The sequence below is a fragment of the Notolepis coatsorum genome, assembly GCF_963971535.1.
Source record: "Notolepis coatsorum genome assembly, chromosome: 8".
NCBI classification, from domain to species: domain Eukaryota; kingdom Metazoa; phylum Chordata; class Actinopteri; order Aulopiformes; family Paralepididae; genus Notolepis; species Notolepis coatsorum.
The window spans coordinates 61,221,463-61,246,213 of NC_140172.1; the positions used below are offsets into that span (position 1 = coordinate 61,221,463).

At 43.9% G+C, this 24,751-nt stretch overlaps 1 protein-coding gene across 1 annotated transcript in view; it reads right to left on the minus strand.

Moving 5' to 3' along the window:
* Positions 1-2,871: 2,871 nt before the first annotated feature.
* The window catches only part of LOC311233869 (connector enhancer of kinase suppressor of ras 2-like), a gene marked incomplete at both ends in the record, with an annotated part of 244,093 nt that continues 222,213 nt past the window's right edge, over positions 2,872-24,751 (minus strand). The window contains 4 exon segments of the mRNA XM_084320929.1: positions 2,872-2,919; positions 3,099-3,298; positions 15,053-15,545; positions 18,527-18,627. Of these exon segments, the coding sequence (XP_084177055.1) occupies positions 2,872-2,919; positions 3,099-3,298; positions 15,053-15,545; positions 18,527-18,627 (842 nt within the window).

Sequence of the window (24,751 nt, forward strand, 5' to 3'; positions counted from 1 at the left end):
CTGAACACTTTGATCCACCGAATGTGAGATCTTTATCAAACATGTCACTGACCTGCCATGACTACATTGCTTCAATATGTTGGCTGAGTAATTCCTGAATTGACAGGAGTGAAACTGAATCGACTGCCCCCATGAATTCGTTTTTCTACTATAATGTGATCATTCTAGATGTTAAATGTGTAATCTGTAATGCAAATATAAAACTGTTTTATTGTATTGGAGACTCATCTTACCCAAATTGATTGGCGGGCCTCTTAATCTTAGGACTCACAATATACTAAATATGCGGTCACTAAAATGGCCAAATTGGATCAATAAGGTTTACAGGCAAGGTAGTTTACAGAAAATAGTTATTCATGCTATCTCAGGAATACACTTAAGAAATCTTCACCAATCATAATTTTAGGGAAGTAGGTTCAGTATGGCCATGCCATAGTTTATTGAATAAAAAAGTAAAGTAGCCACGATACGGAACACTTGTGCAACTTCAATCAACTTCAAAATGGCATGGTAATCCTTCAGTTACACAAAGCATGCTCATACATACAACAGTTTATAAATACAGTTACTCATCTCTTCCAGAGATTTAAAAAATGACTTTTCTGCTGTAAAACAAATGTTTTAACAAACACAATGTGGGTTCACACTGGTAGACTCTCCGGACCGCACACACTTTGGAATACAAAACCATTTACAAACAATTGGGTACACGGCATGCATACAAAAATAGTCAAGTATTCTGATCATTCCTTCACAATTTACAGTACTAGTTCATTATTGCCAGCCTTTGCTGTGTTGCTGTGGCCCACTCTCTGGAGGGATTGCTTGCTGCAGATATCCTTTTCTTACCCTATCTTGGCACGGTACAGTGTACATTCACAATCACCGAGGCATAACACATGATTGACAGATGGAATATGTACCCCCAAAGCACTGTGCTGTCACTGTTGTGTTCCACGTAAAATATTAAATATAATATGTCCTGTACACTCTCCCATTCACACATGCATGACATAAAATATTGTAGACATCCAAAATATCACCGCTTATTGTTCGTTTAAAATCGACTCATTGTTAAAAGGCTGTACACAACTCTGGCGTGATCGTCAAAAACAATTCAACAACTATACAGACGGGAAGGTTATAAAACGGTCATGCGAGTAAGCAGTGAGTTGCAGGGCTTATTCCACGACATCTTTTATGTTGGATGAGGACGGCTCATCTACTGGTCATGAGATGCTGTGGGTGGTGCCTTCTTACAGGTAACTTTTTATATGCATTATTGCCTTCTGGAGCGACACGTTGGTGTGAGACTGAGATCGGGACTGAAGAGAGGCCCCGTCTTCATGATGAGAGGGAAAACACCAGGAGGTGGAAAAGGAGGAGAAGAAGGAGGAATCTGTTTTTAGAGCCATGTAGCTAGAGGAAGGGTTCTGGTGCCTCTGGCAGGAATGTGGTGGTGGTAGTATGGCTGGGTGGTAGTCTGGCTGGGTGGTGGTCTGGCTGGATGGGGGTCTGGCTGGGTGGTGGTATGGCTAGATGGGGGTATGGCTGGGTGGTGGTCTGGCTGGATGGGGGTATGGCTGGGTGGTGGTCTGGCTGGGTGGTGGTATGGCTGGGTGGTGGTATGGCTGGATGGTGGTATGGCTGGGTGGTGGTCTGGCTGGATGGGGGTATGGCTGGGTGGTGGTCTAGCTGGGTGGTGGTCTGGCTGGATGGGGGTATGGCTAGGTGGTATGGCTGGGTGGTGGTCTGGCTGGATGGGGGTATGGCTGGGTGGTGGTATGACTGGATGGGGGTATGGCTGGGTGGTGGTATGACTGGATGGGGGTATGGCTGGGTGGCAGTGATGCACCTGAACGTGTTCGTATTTTGGGCGAACGTGAACTGAACGTACTGTATTTCCGCTAAATGCGTTCATTCTCAGCGCTGTATAACGGCGTTTAAAAGTGCGTTCATTCTCAGCACTCTATTATAACGTGTTCAAAGGTGTGCCAGATTTCATATGCCTTTCAGCCGAAAACCCAGTTAAAACACACCGTAAACAGGCTTCAAAATAATGCGGAAAACCACCCAATCTGGCAACGCGCCTGTCACCCCCTGGCTACGTCATCAGACTCCTCACAACAAACAGTGGAACCGCGGAATCGGCGAGCATTAGTATCATGGACGAAGCTGAGAGCTGCAGCAGCACTCGCTCAGAGTCAGACTCTACCTCTACGACGTCGGCGTATGAGCATTTAAAAGAGTTTAACGTTAAAGTCAGTACTGACTCAGACGGAAAAAATCTAACGTTTGTCTGTAAACTTTGTCCACCCGGTTTGAAGAAGCAAGTCTGTACATCGACGACGTCGACAGCAAACCTTAAACGGCACATTGAGAATAAGCTAAAGTCCTGTTTTTGTTTTCATAATAAAGACAATTCAAGCTAAGTATTTCCTCATCTTTTTGAAAATATACTGTAGAGATGAAAGCTGCAGCTGCTACTAATGTGGACTGAATGGGCGGCAGCAAAGCGTTATGGAAATGCCAGTATTCCGATTGCTGTCTGTGGTTCAATAATTGTTTACAAATAATAGCTTGCAGCAACGTATTGAAAAAATAACTATAAACTATAAATTTGTTCATTTTTGAAACCATGAACTTTAGTTAAACATTTTGAATGATGAACTATGAACTGAACTAGTTCATTTAAAAAATTGTGAACTGTGAACTGAACTAGTTCATGTAGAAAGTGAACTTTCCCAACACTGCTGGGTGGAGGTATGACTGGATGGGGTATGGCTGGGTGGAGGTATGGCTGGGTGAGGCACATCTCTTCTAGGTAGATGGTTATTCCACTGAGGCTTGGTTCACACAGCGCTGGTCCTCTCATCCTAAAAAGCCCAGTGACGGATCAGTGTCTTGAAGAGGAACATTCTGCAAAAACACAGGAGATACAAGGTTAGGAGAGAACGGCCGGATACACTCACACGGGCACACACACACACACACACACACGCACATGCACACACGCAAACACTTTAAGATTTAACAAATACAGAAGTCAAGAAGGCAGAGAGAATGCACAGAACACCCAAGAAAAGACCCTGGTGTACCTTGAGTGTACTGTGGAGGATCTGGAGCCGGTGGAGCTTCTCGCTGAGCAGCGGATCGTGAACTCGGCGGACGAACGAGCGCTTGTACTCTAGGCGGGCGCCGGGCCTGTGGTCCGCCATGGAGGAGAGGTTGGCCTGCTCCAGCGCCCGGTACAGGTCCCCTAACGAGTCCGACTGGAGCCTGCTCTGCCGCTCTGAGTCTGTAAAGAAGGACAGCCGGTGGGAAAGGCTGTTATCTATGTGTTTACCCCCATTATAGGAGAACAATTCTGCAACTCTTTGGAGGCCCATGAATGTTCTAAAAATAATGTTCTTCATTCATACAATTAAAACCAACAATTATATGTATGTTACAATGTATGTATACAGTATGTATGTTACAATGCCTTTCATTCAATCTTTATTTAATCTGGAAAGATCATTGAGAGCAGGCTCTTTAGATGAGGGAACGGGGTACATACGCATACAATACGCGACCACTAATAAAAGCGTAACTACACTAACGTTATGAGAGCTAACATTGCTACCTACTGTACAAGTGCATTGGTTTAGTGCATTTCCTACTTCCGGTTGCTACTGAACGGACATGTTTGTGCGGACCTGTTCTCCCAAACTGGTCAGCAAATTACTGTTTTCATTTTTACGTTATTATTATTATTTTTTTTAAACAGTGACTGACTTTATTGCTTTTATCGTTATATATGCCTATGTTTGTGTACAGCACTTTGAGCTACATGACATGTATGAAATGTGCTTTATAAATACTTACTTACTTACTTACTTACTTACTTACAATGATGTCGAGAGGAACAATAGATAAATACAAAAACAATATAGAAACAGAAAAATCTGTCAATTAAACAATTCAAATGAATTAAAACAACTACAGATTGAGGTGAAATGGTTGGCTATTATAGATTCAAACTGACCAATGGATACTAAAGTATTGAGTTTTATGGTGCTTTGCAAAACAAGAGGGCAGTGTCAGGGCCCGGGGGCACAGACGTTTAAAGTAGATTTTCCTAATTCAGTGCAAACTCTTGGGATGTATGCCAATCACCAGAGCGATTATGATAAGGTCCAGAGTTCCAATCCAGTAATGAAGTGATGTAGGGTGGAAGATCATCAATAATGGCTTTATACAGAAACTATCTGAAGGATACACTGATATATTTCAATATCCATAGCGATTTTTTTTTTTTTTTTTTTTTTTATCACATCTCTGCTAAATAAAACAACACAGACTAAAGAGACAGAGAGGATGGGTGGTGAACAAACAGCACACACCTGGGCCCTCATTCATCAACGTGGACGTAGAACATGTTCTATTTCCACACGTAAGCACAGTAAAATCGGGATTCACCACACGTGCGTACGCAGGTTCTACGCACACCTGTCATGATGAATATGACTTTGATCCTACGTTTGAGCTTGTGCACTGTTTTAAGTATTTGCATACCAGAACCGCCCCGATTAACCATATACGGTAATGGAATACCCCCATGAAATGTGGAAAAATGGACTAAGCCGAGGGAAGCGTGTTATGAGAACGGTGATGTCGGATATGATATCTATTAACCATTGCTGCCTGGGCAGCGCAAACACTAATAAAGACCATTAACCACTGTTTTGCCGTTGCCCGTTAGTGTCATTAATGCATGCTGGAATAAGAATGCCTTTCTTAATTTATTTTTAATATTAATAATTATTATAATACAATAAAAGACAGCTCCGTCTTTTAATACACATATATTGTACAGTAACGTCAAATAAATACTACAGTCCCCGCTGAAATAAAGGTTCTGCACGCACATACCAGCAGTGATCTACAGCATAAAAGATAGCCACTTTATAATACTATTCTGAGTAGATAATCCATCTGTATCGCAACAGAGTCACGGATCTGGTCGGGGCAGGTATCATTATGTCGGGAAAATCCTTATGAAATAATCAAAAGTGAATTAAAGAATTTAAAAACAAAGTTTAGCATATTAAATTGTTTTATAAGCTTTCTGAGTAGATAATTCATCTGTATCGCAACAGAGTCACGGATCTGGTCGGGGCAGGTATCATTATGTCGGGAAAATCTTTATGAAATAAACAAAAGTAAATTAAGGAATTTAAAACAAAGTTTAGCATATTAAATCGTTTTATAAGCTTATAGCTTTTTTCGTGCTGATTTGAGAGGGTCCAGCTGCAGAGCCGGAGAGCAACTCTCAGGGCCAAGATAGCACTTATACTATTTTGAGAGAGACAGCAGAGAGACAGACAGCAGAGAGACAGACAGACAGACAGACACTGTTCCACAGTGTGTGTGTGTGTGACTACTAGTCTAATAGTAGAGACTCAGCCCCCCCCCCCCCCCCCCCCTCTGGACCACCTCCTAGTAGAGACTTCTCTAGGAAGAAGACGAAGATGAGGATTAAGGCGAGACACTGCAGGTGAATAGGCAAATATACTTTTTTTGTTGATTTTGAGATTTTGTTATATTTTGCTTCCTAAACATGTCTTCTATGAAACTAGTGACAATAAAACGTCAATAACACACATTTAGTTGTTCATTTTACTTCATTTTGCCTTATTGCATCCATAAATGTCCACATATTTAATGGGGAAGTGCCTCATTTGCATATATAAACATAAATTTCAGAAAACTTGTCTCTACTAGGAGGTGGTCCAGAGGGGGGGGGGGTCTCTACTGGGAGGTGGTCCAGAGGGGGGGTCTCTACTAGGAGACTAGTGGTCACACACACACACACTGTGGAACAGTGTCTATCTGTCTGTCTGTCTGTCTGTCTCTCTGCTGTCTGTCTCTCCGGCTCTGCAGCTGGACCTTCTCAAATAAGCACGGAAAAGCTTTTAAGCTCATAGCTCCAATTTGGGTCCCAAATTGCGGTACAAATGAAGGAAGTGTCTCGGGTAGTGGACTCTAGTTAATATTATGTTCTCTCTGCAATTAGACTGCCCCTCATTCATCCCTATCTGATGCTATCTCTGAAAACAGTTCCTGCGAGCGCAGTCAGTGCACCCCATAACGCTATATATATAAACCTGCATTCATTCGGAGAGAAAGACCTATTCCACATGCTATTTAGGGTTTGACAATAATTACACTAATATCGCTATTTCACAATGAACTATAATGAATTACGGGGGTCATACAGAACACGCGCCAGTGTCTTTATTTCCGCGTTGGAACGAATGCATGTACTGAGGAGCGCTTGTGCGTAGTAACGATATTCTACCACTGGGCGTCAGCTAAGTGTGCTCAGAGCTGTGCGTAGACATAAGCACAAAGTCAAGTTCAAGTTGAAATTGATGAATCCCACTCTTTGCTTAGAAATTATCGTACGCACAGGGTAAGCACAAATCTGTGCGTAAGACACGTTGATGAATGAGGGCCCTGGACCGTATAAATAACCATCCGGTCACCCATGTCTGGTCTTTTTATATACTGCCCTCTTCTGGTGCAATTCTTCCACTGCACTGCAATTTAAAGGGACATTTCGCCAAAAAAACAACACTGCTGATTTATTTTTGCACATATACTCACACACATCCCAAAACTCTAAAACGGTTTTGCACACATTCATTCAGTTTGACCTTTATTGAGAGTAATTTTTTTTGAATATGGCCACCAGTGATGTCATCGGGGACATTGAATCCTTGTGTTGTGTTAATTTAATCTCCATTATCTCCATGAAATGATAAGGTAGCAGTCCCTATGAGACAAGGTGACATCATGGTGACATCACCGGTGGCCACATTCAGACTCATTCACTCTCAGTGACGGTCAAACTAAATAAATGTGTGCAAAACTGTTTTAGAGTTTTTGGATGCATTTGAGATTATGTGCAAAATAAATCAGTGTTGTTTTTATGTGCCCCTTTAAGACTCCCAATGACTGAATCTGTCTGCCATCTTTCTGTCTTGAGTGAAGTGTGTTCTGAAGGGACTGTTGTCACTGCTGTGAACTGTGATTTGAAGTGTGTTGTGTCGTATTTGCTACATGTTTCTATCTTGTTCCATCTATTTACAGACAGCAGCAAGTGAATGATGTAGCAACAGAAGAAAATGAGGACAGCGAGAACGAGCCCTCAGGCACTGCTTCTTTGTCCCGCTCACTATCCAACATTAACATGGACTGAGAGGAGTCTTCCTTGTCACGCTCTCCTAACATCCTAACATTGACGTCACAGTGACATCACTATCAGAGAGAGAAAGAGAAAGACAGAAAGAGAGAGAGGGGGGGGGGGGGGGGGGGTGAGGTCTAAAGGAGTTTGACTGCCAAGATAAATGAAAGTCGATTAGGACACCTCACGTAGAGCACTGTCCTGGGGGTCTTCAGGGAACAGGAGATGAAATAAATAATGTCAAAGAATGTTCAACGGTTGACGCTTGCTGGCTCTGAACGCCTATTAGCCTCAGCACTTATAAATAGTTACCATATTTTAACCCCTCAGAGATGCCAAACACGTGTACCTCTGTATGATTTGCCCCCAACAAAACGTACATTACAGCAGCAAGCGTTTTAAGTTAAGTTACTCTCCTCTTCCACGGCCAATGTTGTACATTAAACAGGAACGCAGGACGATTGCAGGCGTCGATATTTTTTAAGTAAAACAACAAACATACTGTAATTCACACAGACTGCATATTCTTTGGTAATGTGCAAATTCAACCGTAATGACGGTATATGGCCGAGACAGTGTTATGAAATGATGACTAAAATGCTGAATTACAACAAAACCCACAGTATAAATAAATATTCTGTCTATATACAGTGGAACCTTAACTGGGCATAATTAATGTTACGGTATGCCTCATACACATTTCTGCTTTGAAACAATTTGAGAGCCATTTCAGTTGTTTTCAAGTATTCCTAATTTATGCGAGCAGCACCACAACTAGGGATGCACCGATCCAACTTTTTCAGTCCTGACACCGATATTGGTCCTCATTCTCGAACGGACATACGAGAAATTTACCAAGGAATTCCAAGGAATTCCTTCGTAACTCAATTTACGTACTTATTCAGCATTCTCGAACGGCTTCGTATTGTAAATTCGTTGTAGGATTTATGTAGGATTTACGAACTCGAAAAGGCAGTTGTAAGTCAGACAGACCGGTGTGCGGCCGTCTTTTCAACAGCCTTCTTTGTCCATGGGGATTGCATCACTTCGATAGACAGACATCCGTGGAATTAAATTATTATAATGATAATAAATACAACACTATTTGTATAATTAACAATTACGTTTTACATTTATAGTTATGACTCAACGAACCATGTCAGAGAAACGGCTTGATGATGATGCATGAGGCAGATGCACTCAGCGCACACACACACTATACGCATGCGTAACGAATCATTACAGTAGGCTTATATTATTATTATATGAGTGCATCTTTTTTATTTATTTATTTTAGGACATGGTTCGTTGAGTCATGACTATAAATATAAAACGTAATTTTTTATCCCAGATAAAAATACATTCAGGAATACCATTTTGTCCTAGAAACTTCGTAAGTGGAGTTAAGAAGACATTTCTTGGTAACCTTTTTGTTAACCTAGCTAGCCTAGCTTAGCACAAATGAATGGAAGCAGATACGGACCACTAGTCTAGCTGTTGGTCAAAAAACACCTCTCCCAGAGTTTTAAGAACTTTCCCTGCTGGGGATGGAACCCTAACCTTAACCCTAACTTTATGTCTTAACCACAACCCTTAGGCGACTGTTAAAGGTGCTATGCACTGCTATTCCTAGCACTATTTGGGCAACTTTACACAATTCCTGTTAGTCTATTGAAGACATTTGTAATTTTATTTTCAAAAAAATTCATTGTTTTATATTTCTAATCAAGTACTCGAAACCATCATTTTTCAACCTCAAGAAATCAGGCTGTTATGGCCTGGCTCCGCCCATAAGCACTTTGAGTGACAGTCAGACCACAGTCTGCACTGGTAGAGGGAGGGAGGGAGGGGGGGGAAGAGAGAGAGAGTTCAGTTCAGTTCAGAGTTTTTATTTGCCACATGGAATAATACAATCATAGTTTCTTCATTAAAAAATCATAAATAGTCATTCCATGGACAAAAGGAGCAGGAAGAAGAATAAATCTTATAGTTATATAGTTACCTGCCCCTTATTCCTAAACTAACATGTATTTTCTTAATGGTCGGCGTATAACCTTATTTACACAAATAATCATTTATACCATGAGAGAGAGAGAGAGAGAGAGAGAGAGAGAGAGAGAGAGAGAGAGAGAGAGAGAGAGAGAGAGAGAGAGAGAGAGAGAGAGAGAGAGAGAAGCCCCTCCCTCTCTCTTCCTTTTTTTCTTTTTATCACTCTCCCGTTCGGAGGTGTGTGTCGCGCGGACCTCCGTGCGGCAGGTCCCCCCCCCCCCCCAAGTGCCCCCTCTCTCTCCCTCCCTCCTTCTCTCTTCCTTTCTCTCCTTTCTCTCCCACTCGGCTCTCGCTGATGAGACGAGGCAACTTTTTTCTTTTCTTTCTTTCAATCTCCCGTGTGGCGCGCGGCCGGCAGGTACCCCCCCCCCCCCAAGTGCCCCCTCTCTCTCCCTCCCTCTCTCTTCCTTTCTCTCGGCTCCCTCTCGGCTCTCTCTTCCTCTCGGCCCCGCAGCCCCACTCGCTGTCTAGTCTAGGTAGAATGGGGGCGGGCATTAGCTCCAACCACAGAGCCAATCGCATCACTGTGTCTATCCACAGCGCCCAGTGACGTGACTCGGGACTTCAAATCAAAATGACCCGATTTACTAGAGGCACAGAGGGGCTGGGCTGAAACGGAGAAATTCGCCAATATGGTATTTAGACCCTAAAACACATTGATACGAACTCCTATTACTATAATACAATGCTAGAGACTGAAAAATGACATTTATAATGCATGGGACCTTTAAAACTAACCTTAACTCTTTCTGCCAGAGAAAAGTCAGGTTTTGCCGCCATATATTGAGCGTTATACCCGAGAATCCTCTGGTTTTGATCCTTTGATATTTTTCCTTTGATCCCCGTTCTATACACTCAGCCGGAGCTCTCTAGGTCTGTTCTGACCATGGTTTTAATGGACTTTCAATGTTAATGGTATCTTTTGTATGCATTTGTATGTTATACAGATTTTACGGTTTGGATGGAGAATGAACAAGCTTCATTAAAATCAGTTCAAGAAATCTACTTGTGTTAATTGCGTCGTGCCCGGAGGATGTCACAGATGGGAATAATGGCGTTATAAATAATGGCGTTAGTTTTTTCAGTAACGAGTAATCTAACGGTTCCAATCTTAATAACGTCGTTACCGTTACTGCCAAAAAATGCGCCGCGTTACTATGATTGAAGCTGTTTTTTTCATCAGACAGATCTCTGCGCCGAGAGGCAATAGCCTACTGTTCTTCCTGGGCAGTGCACGAGACAAGCACATACATGCTGACGATTGGCTGAGGTTGAGTAAAATGTCATGGTAAGCCAATCAGAGGTAGAGGTGGGCGGGTGTTCGAAAGCATCCTCACAGCGACAACACAAGCGACTCAGTCAACGACAGACCGCGAGTCCGTGTACGTTTTGATAGTTTGTTTGGCGAGCCCAAATAATCCAAAACTAATCCAACAAACAACACAAGCGAGCAGTCAACAACAGGCCACGGATCCATGAGCGTTTTTTGTTCACTCTTGTGTTTGTTGTGGTGCAGTGCAGGGCACTACAGTAGTGGAGGCTCTACTGCCAGTGCTGACAGCCTTATCAACATTAGTGCTGCACTTCCTGGTTTAATAGCACAGTCTTCAGGTGCTCAGAGATATATATATATATATATATATCTGTATGTCATGCATGTCTTAAATGTCATGATTAGATTAGTTTAGATGATTAGATTAGATTGTTATATCTGTATGTTGTGTATGTCATAAATGTCATGAATTGAAAATGGGGGACCCTGATGTAAACAAGACGAAAGTATTTCTCTGGTCTGCATCCCCTTAACAATTGTGTGTATTGAGCTGTACTGTACTGTACCCATTCTGCAATCTGTTAATTAAAATGTTCAATCAATCACCTCCACAGCCATCAGCCTCAGCACCGGATCCCCCCAGGGCTGCGTGCTGAGTCCCCTTTTTTACTCTATTTATACACACGACTTCACCGCAGTCCACCCCAGCAACACCATCATCAAGTTCGCTGACGACACCACCGTGGTGGGCTGCATCACAAAAGGTGACGAGACCGCGTATCGCGACGAAATAGAGCAGCTGTCAGCCCTGTGCAAGGATAACAACCTACAGCTGAACAAGCTAAAGACCCAGGAGATGATCGTGGACTACAGGAGGAAGAAGACCGACATACAGCCCTTGTATATATCGACGGGGGATGTGTGGAGAGAGTCTCGGTCATCAAGTTCCTGGGTGTCCACCTGGAGGATGACCTGACCTGGAAAATCAACACCACGGCGATAGTGAAAAAGGCACAGCAGAGACTCTACTTCCTGAGAGTACTGAGAAACTACCACCTCAGACAAGACCTGCTTGTGTCTTTTTACCGCTGCTCCGTGGAAAGCATCCTCACCTACTGCATAAATGTGTGGTTTCTCAGCTGCACAGCTGCAGAGAGGAGGGCGCTCCAGAGGGTCGTCAACTCGGCCCAGAAGATTATCGGCTGCCCCCTCCCCTCACTGTACAACTCCCGCTGCCTCAAAAAAGCAGTAAAAATACTGAAGGACCCACACCACCCGGGCAACAAGCACCTCGTGCCGCTGCGCTCAGGCAGGCGTTTCAGCGTCATGCCCACCCGGGCTAACCGACTGAAGTTTCGTTTTTATCCCAGGGCCATATGTGCACTAAACTCAGCTAAATTTTAAAACAGTCTCCCTTGCACCCCCCCCCCCCCCCACCCACGCACACACACAACATTAGGGATAATGCAATTATCTTTTTACCCCTGTTTATATTAATGTTATTTATGCCCCACCCCTGTTTTTATATTTAATACTGTGTTTAGGACTGTTTTTATATTTTTACTACAGTAGCACCTAGGGTTGCATTTAAAAATTTTGTTGTAACAACTGTAATAATGACAATAAAGATATATTCTATTCTATTCTATATATTTGTTATTTATCTTTGGTATAGTGCTTAACAAGCATAATTTAATGTTGCCCAGCTGTGGCCTGTTGAGGGGCAATACATATAAAAAGTTCCAATACATCTATTGTGTTTGTATGATCCACTGTATCAGTGGAGACGGAGTGCGCCAAGGTTGGCCTTAGGCTAAATGCCAAGAAAACCGAGGTCATAATGTATAACATCCTCCCGGATCATCCACCTCTAAGGACAACAGGAGGCTCTGCTCTAAAGGAAGTCAGTGATTTCAAGTACCTGGGCTCGTGGGTCAACTCGTCCGAGCAAGACCTTAAAGTGAGGAAGGCGCTTGCATGGAGGGCTCTGAACGGCATGACCAGTGTGTGGAAATCCAACCTCCCCCGTCAAATCAAGCTCAACTTCTTTCATGCAACAGTTGAGTCTGTCCTTTTGTATGGCAGTGAATGCTGGACCTTGAAGCCCACCCTGCAGAAGTCCTTGGATGGGTGCTACACCAGAATGATGCGCGTGGTGCTCAACATCAACAGGGATGAGCATGTCACTAATGCAATCTTGTATGGGGGGGTGCTAAAGGTGAGCGATAAAGTGGCAGTCAGGAGAATGAGGCTGGCAGGTCACTGCCAGAGACACCATGAGATGCCAACCAGCAAACTTGTGCTGTGGGAACCAACACACGGGCATCGATCACGAGGACGTCCCACATTAACCTACGTGGACGTACTCAGGAGAGATGCGGGAACAGAAAGCACCGGCGAACTAGCCAGATGCATGGAGGATCGGGATGACTGGAAGCACCGATGGAGGGCCCGTCCGAGGACGACCTAGATAGATACTGTATAAACATAGTAATTATAATATCTACATACATGGCATTTGATTGGAGGCTAGTCTCACTTTGTCCCACAGCAACATTAACACTTTATGTGCCGAAAATGTGTTTAGGCGTCCTTCCCCGCCATGCTCAAGTTGCCGAGGACGCCGTAACTTGTCTTTAATATCAATATTTCAAAAATCTGTGATCGGAATCATATTTTCCATCCGCAGCCTTCACACACAGTTCTGAGCTCCTCTCAATCCTCTAGCGGTTCAAGAGCGCCATCTGGTGGCCGATCGGCAGAAGCGCCAAACAGGAAGTTATGTGGATGAAGTGCTGATCACCCATATTACTTCCGGGCACTCGCTATAGGTCCGGGGACTCCATCTTGATACACTGGACATCGATCGGTTGCAAATAACTCGATAAACAACATGATTTGGACGTATATAGTATTATACAACCTGGAAATGGACCGGGTATTTCGACATCCCATAATGGAAAACTGTCTACCCCACGCTGATCGCCCAACGGCCTGCGGAGACTGGGGTGAGTTTTAGCGTGTAATATTACCGTGTTCGACACTAACTGCTATGATGAACATTTGACCCACATTAGATGAATGGTATAACGCTGCCCACGGAATTATAAACGCCCCCTCGCCCATCCGGTCAACATCAGATGACGTGTAGTAACTTCCAGAAGTCCGTCCAGTTGGATTTTTTTATATCGCGCCGATTTCTATCAAACTGTATTTGATCATCAATATAATGCATTTGGGGCTATAAATCACGTTCTGGAGAAAGCTGCAGAAAGAGATGAAAACATACTTATACTTTAGATCATATTTTAGTATGAATATGTGAATGAAAAAGTTTAACGTTTATACACCCTGAACAATACATATAGGACATTGAATGGGCCCTAATAATGGCAATTTAGCAATAGAATTTAAAAAGTTATAGCCCTGCAAAGAAGGGGAACTTCTCCATAGACAAATAGAGCTGGCAAGGGATGGTATATCATGAATTTAGCCTTAGGCAATCAAAGTGTTAAAATAGTTTAGATTTGTGTATGTTGTTTATGTAAAAAATGTACTTGAAAGTAACGCAATAGTTACTTTTATAATTTGTAACTGAGTAAGTAATTTAGTTACTTTTTGGAAGAAGTAACTAGTAACTGTAACTAGTTACTTTTTAAAAGTAACTTGCCCAACACTGATGGTGACTGACCTATGTCTCTGGTGAGAGCGTGTGTTTACTGACCTATGTCTCTGGTGAGACAGTGTGGTGACTGACCTACAGTATGTCTCTGGTGAGACAGTGTGGTGACTGACCTACAGTATGTCTCTGGTGAGACAGTGTGGTGACTGACCTACAGTATGTCTCTGGTGAGACAGTGTGGTGACTGACCTACAGTATGTCTCTGGTGAGACAGTGTGGTGACAGACCTATGTCTCTGGTGAGACAGTGTGGTGACAGACCTATGTCTCACTGTCAGACCTATGTCTCTGGTGAGACAATGTGGTGACAGACCTATGTCTCTGCTGAGACAGTGTGGTGACAGACCTATGTCTCACTGTCAGGCCTATGTCTCTGGTGAGACAGTGTGGTGACAGACCTAAGTCTCTGGTGAGACAGTGTGGTGACAGACCTATGTCTCTGGTGAGACAGTGTGGTGACAGACCTATGTCTCACTGTCAGACCTATGTCTCTGGTGAGACAGTGTGGTGACAGACCTATGTATCTGGTGAGACAGTGTGGTGACAGACCTATGTATCTGGTGAGACAGTGTGGTGACAGACCTATGTCTCTGGTGAGACAGTGTGGTGACAGACCTATGTCTCTGGTGAGACAGTGTGGTGACAGACCTATGTCTCTGGTGAGACAGTGTGGTGACAGACCTATGTCTCTGGTGAGACAGTGTGGTGACAGACCTATGTCTCTGGTGAGACAGTGTGGTGACTGACCTACAGTATGTATCTGGTGAGACAGTGTGGTGACTGACCTATGTCTCTGGTGAGACATTGTGGTGACTGACCTATGTCTCTGGCCGGGCCGAGCTGATAGCGCTGAGGCTCCCTGTGTTCCGAGGCACTGGCTGAGGCTGCCAGGATGGCGTGGAGCCCGCTGTCCCGGGGCAGAGTGAAGCTGCGGGGTTTACCCCCGGTCTCCGTGGGGACACTGGGACTGAAGGGCAGCGGCGGGGGCCCGTACGGGTCCTGAAGCATGCTGCGTTGTGCCGGCAGTGTGGACTGCCTGCGGTACTCCACGGACAGTTGACCTCTGGCCTCGCGGAGCAGGGCCACCTCCAGGGGCATTGTCTGCAGGTAGTGCAAGCCGGTGTTGTCCAAGGACGGCACGAGCAGATCCTGCCACGACTGATGATGGCTGACTGAATTCTGCCTGGGGGAGACACCGCTGCCTTCCTGGGGCTCAGTGCGGAAGTCTTCATGAGATGAACGTGACTGAAATGTCTCAGAGGAGGAGAGATGAGCATGTTTTGGTTCCAGGTAAGGACTCATCTGTGGCACCTATGGTATACACGAGTTGATTAGTAGAAAAATATACAGAATATAAACATTTTGATTAAAATATGTAATCTGATTAATCACAGGATTGTCCATAGTTGATTCGCGATTAATCACAAATTAATAGCATATTTTGTATCTGTTCTAAATCTACCTTAACACATCCACCGCCGGAAACGCTTTAAAACGTTATTGCCCGCCATGCTTATACCGCCAGACCACGCTGTACAGCGATATTGAGATCAATATTTAATTTTTTCGCCATGGCATTCATAATTCATATATACACCTCCGGCGCTGCAGCTGGACCCTACGGCAAAAAAAAACGACGGCTTAATACCGCCGCCAGGTGGATGGTCGGGCGAGTTACACTGGTAAACAGGATATGACTGCTATGCGTCCATTAAATTCATCCGGCCGTCAGACATTGTTGCAAGGCTCCCGACAGATACTATAGTTAAGTACATATCGATCGCTTTATAAACTTAATAATCGATATGATTTCGGCGTTTATTGCGACATACAAACCGGAAATGGACCTAGGCGATCAACGTCCTATACCTGGGATCTTTCACCGCCAGTCTCATTGACGCACGGTAAGAGGAATATAGCGTTATTTCCAGCCCAATTGTTTATTCTTTTCACTGCAAACCGATCTGATCAATATATCACCCATACTACATAAAGCATTTACTGACGATCACGGAATTATAAACGACCCCCCCCCCCTCCTTTCATCCGCGCATGATGAATCATAACGTATAGGATCATATACAGTTGAATTTTTTAATATAGCGTGTATCGGGAATAAACGGCAGTTGATAATCTATATATGCGTTTATGCCTATAACTCACGTTCTATGAATTACTGCAGAAAACTATAAAACATACTTATATTCTAGAAGGTATTTTTGGAAGAATCTATGAATGAAAAAGTATAACGTTCCTACATCCTGAACGATAGATAATCGATGTTGAATGGGCCATAGTAATGTCAATTTAGCAATACAATTTAAAAAGTTATAGCCCTGCAAAAAAGGTGAACATCTCCATAGGCTTAGAGTGGTGGCAGTGAGGCTACATTGATGGATATAACCGTGGCAGGGAATGTGTTAAACAGATCTTTTTCAATTTTTTTTTTTAAAGATACATTTTTTGGCGTTTTATTGCTTTATTACTACTGGGCAGTCCAGTAGGGAGAGACAGATGAGGAATGGGAGACAGAGTGGGGGGAAGACATTCGGCAAATAACGACGGGTTCGGGAGTCGAACCCGGGTCGCGGCTGAGCGCGCTATGTGGTTCGCCACTGGGGCGCCCCTTTTTCAAGTTTTAAAGGTCCCCTGTCTTATAAATTGCCTTTTCCAGTGTTTAGCATTGTTTTCTAGCAATGGGGGGTTGTATCAATGGGGTCTGTGTCTCTAATTCTCATTTTGGCGGATTGCTCCAATTCAGTTGAGACAAGATCTTCCCCCAGTGAACTAAGCCATTCTGATTTGACTCGCTATCCTACGTAGCAAGGAGCTGATCTGCATAACTAACGCCCCCCACTCAACCATTCGCTCAACAACAGAGCGAGTGGAAATACCGACACTTCCTCAAATGGGTTGGCGCGGTGCGGGCGCCGACAGAGAGAGAGCAGAGAACGAGCGAGAGAGAGAGAGGGAAAGAGGGAGAGAGGGACACAGAGCACCCCACACACACTCCCGACTGTGCGCGCGGGTAAACACACACAGGCAGTCGGGACACAGACTGTGACGAGCGAGAGAGAGGGAGAGCGAGAGATAGAGAGGGAGGGACACGGAGCACTTTACACACACTCCCGACCACGCGCGTGCAGGGAAACACACACACGCAGTCGGGCACACGGATAGGGGAACACAAAGTAAAGTAGCACACAGGGGACAGAGGAGCATAAGAAGAGATACAAGAGGGAGGGGGCAGGATAAAATTGCATGGGAGTGTGTGAGTTAGGGTGTGGGAGAATCAGGGTTTATTGAAGGCCAGGGAATAGAAGTGGGTTTTTAGACGGGCCTTAAATGTCTCCAGCGAGGGGGCAGATCGGATCTCCAGGGGAAGCTGGTTCCATAGCTTGGGGGCCACGGCCTTGAAGGAGCGTTCGCCCCCTGCGGCGAAATTAATTAGTCTCCCTCTCCATCTCTCTATGTCTCTCTCTGTCTGCCAGTGCAGACTGTGGGTGAGTGCCACTCAAAGTGCTTTGCGAGTATGGGCGGAGCCCAGCCCAAAACAGCTTGAAATCTTGAAGTGGAAAGATGCTGCTTTAGAGTACTTGATTAGAAATACAATAGACTCATAGACTCACAGGAATTGTGTAAAGTTGCCCAAATAGTGAAAGGAATAGCAAAACATGGGACCTTTAATACTCTTATCAACATGAGTCAACAAATGCTTGCTTTATGCAGCCATCTCTCTCTCTCTCTCTCTCTCTCTCTCTCTCTCTCTCTCTCTCTCTCTCTCTCTCTCTCTCTCTCTCTCTCTCTCTCTCTCTCTCTCTCTCTCTCTCTCTCTCTCTCTCTCTCTCTCTCTCACACACTTTGAGTCATAAACAAACATAGTATCAATGAGAGTATCAATAATACACCTGAGCCGAAGTCTAGTAAAAAAAAAAAGGTTAATCATGCGTTAAAAAAAATAGTGGCGTTAAAATAATTGTGCGTAACGCGTTAATAACGGGTTAACTTTGACAGCCTTAATTTTGATATAAATAAATATAGTGATATAAATAAATATTGTGTTACTGATATAACACAATAGTGATTCTACCTATAGCAAGTTCATGAATGATTTTACATTATGCTGTTCTTGGCTGGTCTAAACACAGGTGTCTGGTAGGACATTCCCGTCACAGGGCAAAAATGCAACAGCAATGATCGCTTATCACCAATAGATGTCACCCAAGCAAACATAAATGCGGCTCTTGCAGATTACCACTTTAATGGACAATTTCAACCAGACAAATACTTACTGAGGACGGTCTGGGGTAAGTGTCGTAGGGGGGAGGTGGACTGTCCTGTTTGGGTACTGAAGGCAACTCCACATCCTCATGGTCACTCTCACTCCAGTAATCTGGTGTACCAAACGAGAAAGGCTTTATCATTAGATTAATTTGACAGAGTAAGGTTATTAATCATTATCAGCTTGTTATTTGACATTGCTACCCAAGTAAAAAAAATATTATAAAATAAATTAATCTGGAAACCTCTAGCCCTACCCCTTTCTGAAAATCCGCCAAAAAACTGTTTCATCACAATTTACTCAAGCCTAGTAACAGACACAATATTTATGACACTGGGAATACATTCCCTGAGATCCATAGATGTCCCTAGATACCAAGAACATGCAAATAGGCCTTGTAGAAGTGGAGCAATCTTCCATTTACTTAGGTATGTATTTTTAGGCGGATTATATAGGGCTTAAATAGGGCTAGGGTTTAAGAGTAGGGATGCCCCGATCACGTTTTTTGCCACCGATACCGATCACCAATCGTCTGAGCCATATCGGCCGATACCGATCGTTTTTGGTTTTTATAAAAAAATTTAATAAATTATATATAATTTTTTTTTATATAAAATATATATATTATATAATTATACTTGTAGTTGTATTATCTGCGAGACATCGCCACCACGCAACAAGTCAAAATGCTCGCTATCTGCAAACAGCTCCACTGTCTGTGTGTATACTCTGCTTGGGAGCATGTCTATGTTCCCCGGGTCCTATGTTCCCCGGGTCCTATGTTCCCCGGTAGCGATAGATAGTCAGACCACCAGCCCTGATTCCAAACTCTAACCTTAACCAACTTCGAAAGAGGGCCTAAGCTTAACCAGTTCGAAACAAGGCGGACATTAATAATTAATAAAATAATAAAAAAAAATGTAAATGTTCAATCAATCAATCAATCTGGGAACATTGGACCCGGGGAACATAGGAAGTTCAAGTTCAAGTTTCTTTAATAGTTGTCATACAGAAGTACAGAATACTTTTATACAAAATGCTTCTTACTGTTACGCTCCAGAGACTGTGCAAGACAAGATCAAGTATGAAATAAAATAACATAGTATAGCATGTAAATTAGAAGTAAAAAAATTAGGTCACAGTGTTCAGTATAGACATATGTACAATGTTCGATGCAGAATAGACGTAACTGAGTTACCATATAATATACAATACTATGCAGTGTACTAATATACAATACTATATAGTGCAAGGCAGAAATGGGATGAGGTGCAATTTAGGTACAATTTACAGTAGGTGTACGAGTTGTAGTGCAAATCCTTTATCAATAAATATAAAGTGTGTTTGTGTGATCTAAAGTGTGGAGAGTGGGTGCTGCAGTGTGTTGTTTGTTTAAGTGAGTGTGTGCGTGTGGGTGTGTGTGCTGTGTGCATTTGATGGTTGTTGCATAGTGTTTATTGTTCGTTTAGCAGCCTGATGGCTTGGGGATAGAAGCTTCTTCTGAGTCTTTCTGTGCTCGCCTTAAGACTCCGGTATCGCTTGCCTGACCGCAGCAGTTCAAAGAGGCAGTTGTTCGGGTGGCTCGAGTCCTTAATAATTCTCTTAGCCTTCCCCCTGCACCGCTTGTTGTTTAATGTTCTGGAGGGTGGGAAGCCCCCCTCCAATTGTGCGTTCGGCTGAACGTGTCACTCTTTGTAGTCTGCTACGGTCTTGTGCAGTGCTATTCCCAAACCAGGAGGTGATGTTGCCAGTCAGGATGCTCTCTATTGTACATGAGTAGAAGTTCCTAAGGATCTTCTGACTGACTTGGAACTTCCTTAGGCGCCTGAGGAAGTAGAGGCGTTGTCGTGCACACTGTCAATGTGTGTGGTCCATGTCAAATCCTCGGATATGTGGGCTCCGAGGTACTTGAAACTGTTCACTCTCTCAACCGGTGCCCCGTCGATGCTGAGGGGGCTGTAGTCCTTGACCCCCGAACTCCTGAAGTCCACAATCATCTCTTTTGTTTTGCTGACGTTCAGGGAGAGGCAGTTCTCCTGACACCACTGTGACAGATTCTCTACCTCTTCCAGGTAGGCCCTCTCGTCGTTGGCAGAGATCAGGCCCACCACTACTGTGTCATCAGCAAATTTGATGATTGTGTTGTTGTTCCGCTGTGCTACGCAGTCATGTGTGTACAGGGAGTAGAGGAGGGGGCTCAGAACACAGCCCTGGGGGGCCCCTATGTTGAGCGTGATGGATGAGGAGGTGCAGTTGCCTGCTCTTACCACCTGGGGTCTGCCCGTCAGGAAGTCCAAGACCCACTGGCAGAGGTCATAGTTCAAGCCCAGGTCCCTGAGCTTGGCTATGAGTTTGGAGGGGACTATGGTATTGAATGCTGAGCTGTAGTCGATGAACAGCATTCTCACATAGTTCCCCTGCCTCTTGTCCAGGTGTGACCCGGGGAACATAGGGATGACCCCCTCTGCTTTGGTCAAATCACATTCAGCATTGCCATCTTCGCAGTGTTATGAAGCATGATAGCTAATTAGCCAATGTTCAGCTGCAAAAACGAATAATGTCAATTATGTTATAAGACATTGATATCAGGAGCTATCTGTAGCTATTGCTAGCCGGCTAGATGACGTTAGACAATGCACCATGTATTAAAATAAAGTGAACTATTTACTTTACTGGGTCATTTCATTAAAACAGTGAGCTAACGTGAGCTACCTAGCTAACGGAGGTCTCATGCTGGCTGATCGATCGGCACGGGCATCCCTATCATTCTTAAACTGAAATGCGCATTTGTTGATATCAGGAGCTATCAGTAGCTAGTGTGGGATATTTGTGGATATCCTGATGAAGAATGTCTCAGTCAACCGAGGCTTGGATAATAACAAGGTTTATTAACCAAGCAGATAGAATACATAGAGAGAATGGCTGAGGCTCTCGCCCCAGGTGATCAGCTGAAATTACCCAGGTAAGAAGCCTTGATTGTGGTCGGGAAGAGCCCTTTATAGTTCAACAAAGGGGGTGTGTGGTCCCATTTGATAGGTCAGATGGGGGGGAGGGGGTACAGGTTTGGGGACACAGGGGAGGGGGGTGATTATTCCACAGAGAGGGGGGGGGGGGGCACAGGTAAAGGGAACACAGGGAAGGGGGATATATTTACATGAGGACACATTATACCACAATACTCACTTTTCTTTCTTATAATGTGGGTGAGATTAATGTATAATATACCAGGATTGTTTGGAACAGGTAAAAGTGGGGATAATAGTTTAAAATAGAATTATTTACATACATGATTAATAGAATTATTTACATACATGATTCATGACATGATCGACTGGACTGCGGTCTGTGTTATTTTGATATCAGAGATGTGGGGATAGATATCACCCTTTTCTTTTATTAATCGCTCAAAATACCTATATCAATGAGTGGTCCTCATCTCTGATATCAAACAACAATTAACATAATCATTAGAAGCTATCGCTGTGCAAATATCTTGGCATACCTTCAGTCGTTCATGTCGTGACTCTGGGGAGCTAATGTGATCGTTTGTGCATACAGGCATAGTAATAAAACTATTAAATACATGCACTGTCTGTGTGGTCAGAGTGCACAGGGTGAAAAAACAAAATTGTGTTCATAATTATTAGGAATCGGATTTACACATAAGGCTAATGTGTACAAAAACATTTTAACAACCGTTAACCTGGTGGTTAATAAAACTAACATGATTGCTTATGGGAAACTGTTCACAAATATATATATATTTTTGCACATTTTGTGATGATTCTTGATGAAATTACTTAGGATCCAGTTGTATTTACCCTGAGTTTGAGTGTCACGTTCATCTGTGATTGCCTCAGTTTTGTTGGTCTTTACTTAGAATCAGGCAATTTTCTCCATTTCTTCTCTATAAATGAGGAGATAAAACGTCTTATGCATCGCTTCTGTATGTAATTCTAGTGCATCACCATATAGGTGCAAAACAACGTTACATGTCCTCTTCTATGAGAGAATAAAACAACTGATTCTTTCTTGTCTGACAATACAATTTTGTAACCTAAGTAATTCAAATGTGATGTAATGTGATCATGTGGTCACTTCTTCCTTCAGCAATACATTTTAGCTCATTATTACTAACCATTGTTAATGCTTTCTCATTGATTTCTTTTCATCACATCTCTAGTTCATCGTTTTGCAGATACATACAATTGTGTGAAAAGTTTCCTTCTTGTGAAGGTATTAATCTGAATGATGTTGCGTCGTTGTTGACAAGGTGTTCTCTGTCGGTCGTGTGGCAGGGCCAAACAGTAACACATAAAAATTAAATAAATACATACAATAGACATTACCTTAGTGGCTAATGTGTCAAAATAAAATTGAAAACCGTTAACCTAGTGGTTAATATAAAAGGTGATTATGATAATCGTTATGCATTGTTCTGTGGTCAAAACAAACTTGGTGTCTTGGAACAATCCAACTGGTTCTGCCCTGTTTAACAATACCATTTTGCAATGTGACTCTCTGATCATTTCTCATTGCTATTATAAAATTGGTTAATGCAATCTTACTGATTGTATTTCATCATATTCTTAGTCCATAATTTTCCAGATACATATGAACTCTGTGAAACAGTTCTTGTTTGTGAATCTGACAGTTGCTGTGTCGTGTTGATCATCTGTTCTCGGTCTGTTGTGTGGCAGGGCCAAACAGTAACACAGTAAAAATTAAATACATACATAACAATGTGGACAATGTGTGTTCAGAAGTCTCTTGGTCTACAGGTCTCTGATGATGTCTCTTCTTGACGATGCAGTCGGGAACATTCACTGGTCGTCGTTCATTCAGAGGGGGCCTACAGGAGGTCACCGTCCGCTCCCTGTGTACCTTGTCAAGGGTCACCGGTAGCAGTCAACTATAGTGGTCTTTTCCTGCAGCCTATGTTGTTCTCCACCACCATCACATGTCTGCCACTGTGCTCACGCTTGGCCCCTATCAGGTCTAGAGACATGGTGGTCAGGGCGTTCTTGAACGTGGTGGTTGGTCCCCCCCGTTCCTCGTCATCGCGGTACTAGAGGGGCGAGGGGGCGGCCGTTTTTGAATGTGTTGTGCTGGTTTCGCTGTCCTCTTCTCGTCATTGCGGTACCACTTGATGGAGGGCGAGGGCCCGCCGGTGTAGTGGCTAGTCAGTAGGACGCTTTCTCTCACACGGATGACAATCTTGTCATGGGAATCCACCTTGATGGTCGGGGACTTGGTTCTCATCTGCAGGTGATGGGTTTGGTCTGCAGTGCCGGGGTGGAGGCCGTCAAAGGTTGATCTCCTCTTCGTCAGTGTCTCCTTGGTCAGTCTCCTTCGTGGTCCTCTGCTCCACTTTCTTGGGGATGTCTGTGGGCTGGGTTGGATGGTTCTCCCACGGTTGTTGTCGTCGCCTCTGGTTGTCAATTTTCTTTATGTGTCCCGCTGTGATTAGCTTGTTAATCTCAGCGCGGTACACAGTCTCTTGAGCGGGGTCTCTGGCTAGGTGCCGCTCTGTGTTCAATAGATACCGCTCCGTCGCTTCTTTTGGGGTGTGGAAGGTGGGCATACCCTCTCGCCTCAAGAGTGGAGTTGCGTATCTCATCACTCCATTGACTTTGACTCTCTTTGTCCCTTGCTCGAGGAGTGCTATGGCGTAAATGTCTTCCTTGGAACGAATGTCTTTCTTTTCGTTCTTAAAGGGCATTGTCTCTAGTGTCCATAGCCTCTCGACATGCTGTAGGAGGGTGGTGTCTTCTTCTGTCACTCTGGAGTGGAGGCAGCTAGTGGCTGCTGTTCGGTTAAGAGACTTAGCGAGGGGGCCTTGTAATGTCCATCCTAGGCGGGTCTCGACTGCTGCAGGACAGCCTCTGGGCCCTGTGTGGACCCGGTCTATCGGGACTATGAGGTCTGCATGGTCGGAGCCTATCAGCAGGGTCGGGGTGGCACCGTCGTCTCTCTGGCTGCCCGCTTGCTGCGATAGTGAAGGAGACATTCTCGCCCTTTATCGTCTTTAGATCTCTTCTTATTGTCCGAATCGTCATTGGTTGTGTCCGCAGCTTCGTGGTTCAGGTCGCGCGTCGTCTCACTCGTCCTGTCCTCTCACCAATTCGTGATCTGAGGGTGATAAACACTGCCTTAGAAAACTCCTCACATAAATGATTCAACGCCTTTCTGCTAAAGTGGAAAATCATTTTGGGATTAATTCAATTCATTGTAA